The sequence below is a fragment of the Manis pentadactyla genome, chromosome 9 (genome assembly GCF_030020395.1).
Source record: "Manis pentadactyla isolate mManPen7 chromosome 9, mManPen7.hap1, whole genome shotgun sequence".
Taxonomy (NCBI): Eukaryota; Metazoa; Chordata; class Mammalia; order Pholidota; family Manidae; genus Manis; species Manis pentadactyla.
The window spans coordinates 17,276,869-17,286,967 of record NC_080027.1 but is presented as its reverse complement, the minus strand read 5'-3'; the positions used below and the strand labels follow the sequence as shown (position 1 = coordinate 17,286,967).

General features: G+C 38.3%; 1 protein-coding gene across 1 annotated transcript; it reads right to left on the bottom strand.

Moving 5' to 3' along the window:
• Positions 1 to 4,259: 4,259 nt before the first annotated feature.
• On the bottom strand, positions 4,260 to 5,198 carry LOC118909752 (olfactory receptor 5AN1-like). The gene has a single exon (XM_036880492.2). The coding sequence runs from the start codon at positions 5,196 to 5,198 to the stop codon at positions 4,260 to 4,262; it is 939 nt and encodes a 312-aa protein (XP_036736387.2).
• Positions 5,199 to 10,099: the final 4,901 nt, after the last annotated feature.

Sequence of the window (10,099 nt, the reverse complement as noted above, 5' to 3'; positions counted from 1 at the left end):
ATTTCTAGATTTTTATTTTCTTCTTTTGTTTGGAACATGTGTCTCCATTTCTTCATTTTTCTAGATTCTCTGTATTGGTTTCTGTGCCTTAAATAAAATAGCCACCCCTCCTATTCTGCAAGGGGTATCTTGTCCATCTGGGCCCAACCTCATGATTATCTCTCAATCCTTTATGGTGTCCAGCAGCCTTCATTCCTCTTAGTAACTCCTTATAGTTATGGCATAACAAGAACTGTCACTGACCCAAAGGGAGAATCTCATTCAACAGCTACATGCAGGGTAATTGGGGCAAGACACTCGGGACGCATTTTGAAAGTACATACATAGATTTCTTTTGGAGAAATACTGGGGTTGGGTGTTTCCTTCTTTGCCCTCTGCACTAAGCCCTGGGGATGGTAGTTAACAATTGTTTCTTTGTGGGCTACAGACCTCTGGAACACATGAGTGTAAGCCCCAGTGACCCAAAGAGCCAGGCTGACAAGTAATGTACCTTCTAAGCAGCAATCACAAAACTAAGTTAATAATTGTCAAGTACTCATAGTACTGAAAAACAACTATACATTCAACATAATCTCTATGAAAATTCTAATGGCATCATTCACAAGAACAGAAAACACAATACTAAACTTTGCATGAAATGACAAAGGACATTCAATACCAAAGCAATTCTGAAAAAGAAAAAACCTGGAAGCATCACACTTCTGATTTAAAACTATCCTACAAAGCTTTACTAATCCAAACAATATGAGCTACCATAAACATAGACATATAACCCAGTGTAACAAATAGGGAGTCGAGCAGTCAACCCCTGCATGTGTAGTCAACCAGTGTTTGAATAGAAAGGCAAAAATACTCAATGGAGAAAGAGTAGTCTCTTAAGTAAACGGTGTTGGAAAACTGGATAACCATGCATGAGAATAAAATTGGACCACCATCTTCCACCAGTCACAAACAATAACCATAAATATATTGAATATTTGAAAGAAACACCTAAAGCATAAAATTCCTAGAAGAAAAGACAGAGAAAGAACACCTTGAAATTGGCCTTGGCAACAATTTTTTAGGATATGGCACCAAAAAAAACAAGCAGCAAAAGCAAAATTCAGCAAGTGGGACATCAAATTAAAATGTTCCTGCACAGAAAAGAAACAACATGAAAAGACAACCTGGAGAATGGCAGAAAATATCTGCAAACTGTATATCAGACAAGGCATTGATAGCCACTATATACAAAAAACTCAAACAACTCAATAATAATACAACAAACAGACCAAATAAAGGATGGACAGAGAAACTAAATAGACATTTTTACAAGAAGACATCCAAATGGCCAACAAGTATATAAAAAGGTGCTCAACATCACTAATAATCAGAGAAATGCAAAATTAAACCATAAACAAAATGAGATATCACCTCACACTTGTTAGAATGGCCAACATCAAGAAGACAAGAGATAACATGGGTTGGTGATGTACACTTTGTGATGAGAATGTAAATGGTTTAAGTCACTATTAGCATGGAGGTTCCTCCAACTTTTACAATGGTACAACCATACTGTCCAACAATACCACATCTGTGTATATGGCCACTGCATATGAAAAAATGATATCAAAAAGATATCTGCACTCCCATGTCTACTGCAGCATTATTTGCAATAGCCAAGATATGGAAAAAAAGTATCCATCAGTGTGTGAATGTGTGAAGAAGTCATGGCATACACTAACAGTGGAATATAACTGAACCACAAGAGCAAAGGAAATGCTACCATTTGTGGCAATATGGATGGAATTTGGGATCATTACGCTAAGTGCAATAAATCAGAAAAAGGCTAATACTGTATGATGTCACTTATTTGTAGACTCTCTTAAAAGTCAAATTCAAAGAAATAGAGAGTAGAATTGTGGTTACCAGGGGCTGGGGGACAGAACACTTGAGGAGATGTTATGAAAGGGTATTAACTTGCAACTAGAAGATGAATAAATCTGGACATTGAATGCACAGCATAGTGGTTAGAATCAATGACACTGTATTATAAACCTAACAGAGGTCTATCTCCTGAGAAAGTCCTCATGGCCCCTTAGAAACAGGCTTCTCACACGTTCTCACACATTTTAAAGAGAAATCCTTCAGAAAGCATTCCTATGCCTGCACAGGGACCACACATCCTTTATTCATACCACATTCTTTCCTTGTCAGGAGGAAAGCCCTCACAAACTTTCCCAGAGGATCAATAATTCTACTCTTTTGACCCTGCCCATGTGGAGTCTCATGGAAGACTTAGAAAGGCCTTCAAACACCTCTTCACTTACAGTCCTTCATTAAACAGAGCTATTCATGTGACCCATCATATCTGAGATCCCAAAACAACAGTAAGAATCCAATGAATCTCCAAGGATAATATGTAAAAGTAATGACATCTGTTCTGTGTCAGTTTGTTCATGTCTGGCCAATCTGGCAAATTAATAGCAAGTATCATTGTACATGTTCCAGGTTTTTTTAACCAGCCTACAATCACCCAAAGTTGTGTGTCCTTCTTCAGACAGAGGAAATTGCCTAGATCTGAGAATGCTGCATATCCTATTACTATTTCCTCTCCTGAGCCTTGAGGATTTCTGGAAAGTATCAGTATTAAAGGAACTCTAACCATTCTACTCCATTCATTATCACCTCATACAACCATAAATCTCTAGGACAAAAATTGCCAAACACAGATGACAGGAAAGAACGTACACAGTTTGTCATATTTATTCTTAGTTCAGCAACACTGAATATGCAGTAACTCTATTACTACAATGAGATTTCCCATAAGTCTCCTCCTACCAAAAATGAGCAGATAACTGAAATATCAGAAGTGACTTGATAGTGTGAACCATCAGCTATGTCAACCAAGGTACATTTCTAGATTTAATGGGGAAGAGAGAGAAGTTTGAGTCCCATAATAACAGAAATGGCTGTTGGCTATGACGTGGATTTTGAGTATCATCTCCCATGAGAAATCCTCATTAAACACTAGATACAAGAAACTAAATCATCGGAATCATAAGTAAATGGTACTGAAGGGACCACATTCTTCATTTCATTCCTCTTTATAATTCAAATCACCTCCTCCTTCCTTAGATGGCAGCTGGTGGTGATGAGGATGGGGCTTAAGCTTTGTTACATGGTTAGTTCTGAAAGAGGCCTTAGAAAAATATTAGCTGTCTCAGATTGGTGTTTTCAGAAGTGTTTTGCTAAAGATAAGGTTCAAAGGATCTGATAAGGCAGAAATGAGATTGTATGCAATAATACATTAAAGAAGGAAATGTTTACTGCAAAGCATGAAGACAAGCAGATAAATGGGAAATGCAACTAAAAATAAAAATCTTCACCAAACACACTCAGCAGCATCTGAGTTGCACTAGCTGGGGAGCCCATGAAAACAGTCATCCTGAGCAGCTTTGGGACAATGATACTAGGCAGAGCATCCCCTCCATGTGTAAGGCTTCAGGGTGTGACCCTAGGGCTCCTGCTTTATACTCTTGTACAAACAGCTTCTGTAACTATTATTATACAAGCCTCATTTATTATGATTTCATGCAACCTTGCAAGACAACAGACTGTTCCAATGTTCCCTGAATAGGCCATGATCTGAGCACATTATGAGGAGTCAAACTCTCTTAACAGTCTCTTCAAGGTCTGTTTATTGGCAGAGCTTGCCCCCATACAGACCTAAGCAATCTCCCTTTTCCCTACAAGGAGGTACAACCAGGTCAACTGCATAGCTTTGTTTGTCCAAAGGCACTTCATCTCCCATGGTTCATTCCCATTCTGGTCAGAAACACACAGCAAGCATGGATCACTATCATGTCTGGATTATGTTGCATCAGAACATGTGGGAGACCGTGTTCCTACATTCCTGGGCCTCTGTCAGGTATCTCGCCTTTACAGTCAGAGGGCTGACATTAAACAGGCCTCATTCTCAAAAGAAAAAATATAGAAGTTTCTGAATCTGAATGTTTCACCTATATTTTGGGGTATATTAATAAATGAAGCCACTCTTCATGGAGGGGGAAACTGGTGAAGCTCCAAGAATTACACCCATTGTGTTTGCCTGGCTTTGAATAGGATGTTGGTCCTTTTGGCCATAGAACCTGTCAAATCATCCTTCTCTGTCCAAAGGCAGTATGAATTTTTTCTTATAGTCTATTCATGGCCTCAGTATTGTGGGTTAAGAGGATTCTGACAGGACAAATCTGTGAGAAATCTCAGAATATCTGAAGTCAGCAATACCTTCCTTTCTTTTGCAACCTCTTCAAGGCATCTTTGATTTCCTTGTTCCTCAGACTGTAAATCAAGGGATTCAACATGGGAATCATCACTGTGTAAAAAACGGATGCAAATCTGTCAAAGTTGGAAGAACCACCAGAGCTGGAATTCAAATAGACAAACAGACTTGATGTATAGAAGAGGGAAACTGCTGTCAGGTGAGAAGCACAGGTGTTGAAAGCCTTGGACCTGCCTTTAGCTGTAGTGATCTTCATGATGGAGATGACGATATAGCCATAGGATACTATGATAACCATGACATTTATTATTCCATAGAATATTATTAATACAGCAGCCAAGAGTCGAACAAAGAAAGTGTCAGTGCAGGACAGGACTAACAGTTGGGGCATGTCACAGAAGAAGTGATGGATGACATTAGGCCCACAGAAGTGGAGTTGAAGAATGGCACACAACTGGGATAGGGAAGCAGAGATCCCAGCCATATAGGATCCCAGAACCATCCCAACACAGAGGGTGGGTGACATAAATGATGAATAGAGAAGTGGATTACAAATGGCAGCATAGCGGTCATAGGCCATGGCTGTCATGAGACAAGTCTCAGTCAGTCCCATGGCTGAAAAGAAGAAGTACTGAACAGCACAACCCACTAGACTAATAGTATGCTGTTCCTGCAAAAAGTCAGAGAGCATCTTGGGGGCTGTGGAGGTCACATAGCTGATGTCTAGGAAGGACAGGTTACTGAGGAAGAAGTACATGGGTGTGTGGAGGTGGGAGTCCATCCTTATTAAGATGATGAGGCTCAGGTTCCAAGTCAGAGTTGTAACGTAGATCACCAGGAACACAACAAAAAGCACTGCTTTGATTCTGGGAAAATCGGAGAACCCCAAGAGGATGAAGTGGGTGATCTCTGTAATATTTCTTCTCCTAATCATAGCCTCAGTACTCCTGAGATCAGAAAAGAGACAAGAGAATGCACCGCTGACTCAACGGAAATGACAGCATTACAGTTCTCCCATGTGCCAGTTTTTTCCTCCATGGAGCACAAGAAAAAGGGAAATGCTCCCTGTCTTGCTGTAACCACTGCTGCTTTTCATCTCACATTGTCGAGTACCTGCTCAGTGCTTCAGGTTCTCAGTTAAGGCAGGAAGTCCTATGAGAACTGAAGGACATATTTAAACACTTGATGGAGAATTTTTTAGAAACAGTAGAAAATCTGTGATTACTGTACATGGAGATTATTGATGAAAATGTTTTCTCAAAACTTCTGTTTATTCATTATATAACTACGCTTTCTGATAATAATACTGTAATGATTTGAAATAGACCTTCTGTCCCACATGGTCATCCTGATAAATTTTAAAAATTGATCCCATTATGCATGAGAAAAATGATTACCCTGTTTTTAATAATTTCTCAACTTTTACAAATGTATTGAATATATCATCTCCAAATTGGCCTGAAAATTATATCACAATTTATAACTCTGGTAATATTTTTGTAGGGCACAGCATGTGTGACCAAAGAAATTATAGAATAAATGTTCTTATGTAAGTCTTCATAGAAAGTACACCAAAGGGAGGCTAATATAGCTAACTACTGACCTCAATATATTATTAACTTAAGGTATTTTTCTACCTGAGCAACAGCATGGGACTACAGTTCAATGTTCAGATTTTGGAGATTTTGTTCTGATACCCTCTTGTTCTATGTACCTGCCCCTGTGGCTTAAACACACTAAGATTTACCACTTATAATGAATAAGAACAATGAGAGCCCTTGAAACATCATGTTACTGGGAGGGCTATAGGAGAAATTCATGCAAATGCTCAGCACTCAATTTAGTACATAGCAACTGTTTCAATAGTTATTGACTATTATTATCATTAGTTGATTACAGGTAACCATGAATTACAGTTGTACCCATGGATAGGAATGCCAGGGCTGCTAGAGTTTTATGGATCCATTTAGCGAATTTCCTGAGAGATCACCAGCCTTCTAGGCAGTCAGGTATCATTACCTCTAGGCAGACATACATTCAGACCTCAGGTAGAAGCAAATCGCCTGGGGCCATGAAGATACAAGCCAGTAAATGATTTCATATCAGGCTTGTTTGAGTTTGAGTCCACTTGGGTCAGTTGACAAGCAACATCACGCTATGACAGGTCCTGATGCAGAGAAAGAGTTCAAGTGGAAAATTTCAATTCTCAAGTACTTCATAGTTTTATTTTTGTTGACACAGTCAGCTGGTTAGAACTTACTAACAGATTCATAATAGATATAACCTCTTGGTTATGATCCATAAATTTTCTGACCTTCCTTGGAACGAAAGAGTTAATCATCGAGAATAGCCAAGAAATTTTTTGACAAAGATTAATAATGAAAAGGACTTGAAATGAGCAAACAAGCAAAACCCAAATCAGGAATAGACTATAAATACAGAAAACAAACTGGTTGTTGCCATAAGAGGTTGGTGTAGGGGAATGGGTGAAATAGGTGATGGGATAAAGAAGTACAAATTTCCAATTATAGAATAAATGATTCATTGGATGAAAAGTACAGCATAGGAAATAAGAGTCAATAATTGTATGGTGACAGATGGTAACTGTGTTTATCATGGTAAAGATTTCATAATGCATAAAATTCTTGAATCACTATGTTACATACCTGAAACTAATATATTGGTTGTCTACTATACTTTAATTTTTAAAAATGAAAATGATTTAAATATGAAAAAATATAATAAATAAAAAGCCTTGTACTTTCAGATATTAAAAAGTTTAATAAACATGCATAATTCATGATTCTTGTAAAAATAGGACAGTGTCATAAGAATATCTGAGACTTTAGGGAAAAATGTAAATGTTAGTAAAAATTGAATATATGATAAAGTTAGTTCTTTTTAAATTAGTACTTCAATTGACAGAGAAGGATAAATACTTGGCATTGCATTTACATAATCTTGGGATGGGAATGATATGTCTAAAATGTAACACCAAAACAGAAAATATGTTTTAAGAATTTAAAATCTGGTTATGAAAGAAAAACCCACTTAAGTAAAATACTCTTGAAACACAGTTGCTGAACTGGGAAAAAAAACCATCACAGAACATAAAAATGACAGTGTAGTAATGCCTTAAATATAAATAGCATAAATCAATAAGGGTTAGGCATTCACATATATTGCTGATGATTACACAAAATGGTTCTACCTTACTAGAGGAAAAAAATTGCTTTATATACTCTCTCTCTCTCTCTCTCTCTCTCACACACACACACACACACACACACACACACATGCACACCCATGAATCAATTACAAATGCCAAAAAGAAATGTGGTACAATTTTTATTTTCTTCTTTATACTTGTCTGTATTTTCAATTTTCTACAACTCTTAAATTTATAATTAGAAAATCTATTAAGTTATGTAATCCAGACTTGGAGGGGGGAAAAAAGATGGCATGAGAAATGAGGCAGAAACCTTCTCCCAAAATCACACAAAATATGAAAACACAGCAATTACAACTAATCCTGAAAAAGCAACCCAAAGACTGCAGAACAGACTGCCTACATCTGGGGAAAAAAGAAGGCCTCACAGAAAAGGGTAAAATAGCAAACCCAAGATCCAGCAGGACTCAAGCCCTCCCCCCATCCAGCCGAAAAGGCAGAAGGAAAAGAAATGTAGCTGGGGAGGGAGTAGAAGCCCAAGACTGCTGAAAACCCAGTCCCTGAGATCTGCTCTGGGAGCATGAACACACATTACATGGTGCTGTAGAGATTAGTTGGGTTGGAAAGCAAAGATGGGTGGAAACTCAGAGAAACTGAGATCCCAGTTGCTTGTAGAGAACAGGTACATACAACCAGGCCCCCTGAGACAATAGAAAGGTGGAAAGTTTGAAGGACTTTTCAGCAACAAAAGAGGCACTAAAGAGGTAACAATGGCACTGAGCTCACTGCTCAGGAGAAAGGACAGGTGGACAAAATGCTCAGCCCAGTAGGTTGGAAAATTTCAGGAGCTTCAGACACTCCATCCCCCTGGCTGGCAGCATAGCTCTGAGACACCCCTCCACTGCACTAAGCAGCCTGCTGCTCCTTCATCCCAGCAGGTGCTGACCCCACCATCACACCAGTTCAGCTGCAGGGTGGCACTGCACATGGAAGCTACAGAGGCATAGCACAGATGCTCCTTCCTGCATGCACAGCCCACTGGACTTGGCAGGAGAGGCAGACTTTATACCCAGGAAGTCAGGAAATTCTCCCCACAAAACTATCCTTCCAGCAGGTGCCATTTTTGCTCTCCTGCAACCCCCGCCATTTGCTGCAGGTACATGGCATCTCTAGAGAGTAGAGCTTCTGGACACTAGAGGGCCCTGCCTATACAAAATTATTATTCTATAGGAAACACTAAAAAAATTAAGCAGCACAGGAATTTGGGTGAAACAAAATTACAAGAAAAATGACAGAAAGGGCATTAAGTGAAACTGAACTCACCAATCTTCTTGATAAGTATTTCAAAATAAAAGTCACAAATGTGCTCACAGAGCTACAGAAAAATATTCAAGATCTCAGAGAGAACTTCAACAAAGAGATAGAAATTTTGAAAAATACAGTATCTGAAATGAAATATACAATGGAGAGATTTAAAATTAAATTAGATGAGGTAGAGGAGATTGTAAATGAAATAGAAATTAGAGAACAAGAAAACAAAGAAGCTGAGGCACAGAGAGAAAAAAAGCATCTCCAGGAATGAAAGAATAATAAGAAAGCTGAGTGGCCAATACAAACAGAACAATATTCACATTATAGGGGTTCCTGAAGAAGAAAAGAGAGACAAAGGGATAGAAAATTTCTTTGAGGAAAAGACTGTTGAAAACATTCCCTACCTGGAGTAGGAGATAGTCACTCAGGTCATGGAAGTGCAGAGATCTTCCAACACAAGAAGCCATAGGAAGACAGCACCAAGACATATAACAATTAAAATGGCAAAGATCAAGGGCAAGGAGAGAGAATTGAAAGCAGTCAGAGAGAAAAAAAGATCACTTATAAAGGAAAGCCCACCAGGCTATCAGAAGACATCTCAACACAAACCTTACAGGACACAAGGGAGTGGCATGATATATTTAATGCAATCAAACAGAAGGGCCTCCAACCAAGAGTACTCTACCCAGAAAGATTATCATTTAAATTTGGAGCAGGGATTAAACAATTTTCAGACAAGAAAAAGTTGATGGAATTTACCACCTACAAACTGTCCCTACAGCATATCTTAAAGAGACTGCTCTAGATGGAATTGCTTCTAAGGCTACATAGCATTCACCAGAGAACAAAAACCCACAGTAAAGGAAGTAAACCAATTAATTACTAAGCAAATACAAAATTAAATCAACTACTCACAAAGTTAGTCAAGGGATACACACAAGTGCAGGATATGATACACAACATATAAAGTGTGTAGGAGGAAGAAGAAGAGGAAGGGGAGAAAGAAAAAGAACCTTTAGATTGTATTTGAAACAGCATGAGATAGTTGAGACAGACCTTTAGATAGTGAGGAAGTTGCCCATGAACCTTTGGTAAATGCAAATCTAAAGCCTACAATGGCAATAAGTACATATCTATTGATAATCATCCTAACTGTAAATGGACTGAATGCACCAGTCAAAAGACATAGACTTACAGAAGGGATAAAAAAGCACAACCCATCTATATGATGCCTACAAGACACTTGCTGCAAACTAAAAGACATACACAGACTAAAAATAAAGGGATGAAAAAAGATATTTCATGAAAATAATAGGGAAAAAAAGCCAGAGCAGCAGTACTTATATCAGACAAAA

Bases quoted from the DNA above. Each gene is read 5' to 3' on its own strand.
- LOC118909752 (XM_036880492.2), bottom strand. From the start codon at position 5,198: ATGATTAGGAGAAGAAATATTACAGAGATCACCCACTTCATCCTCTTG.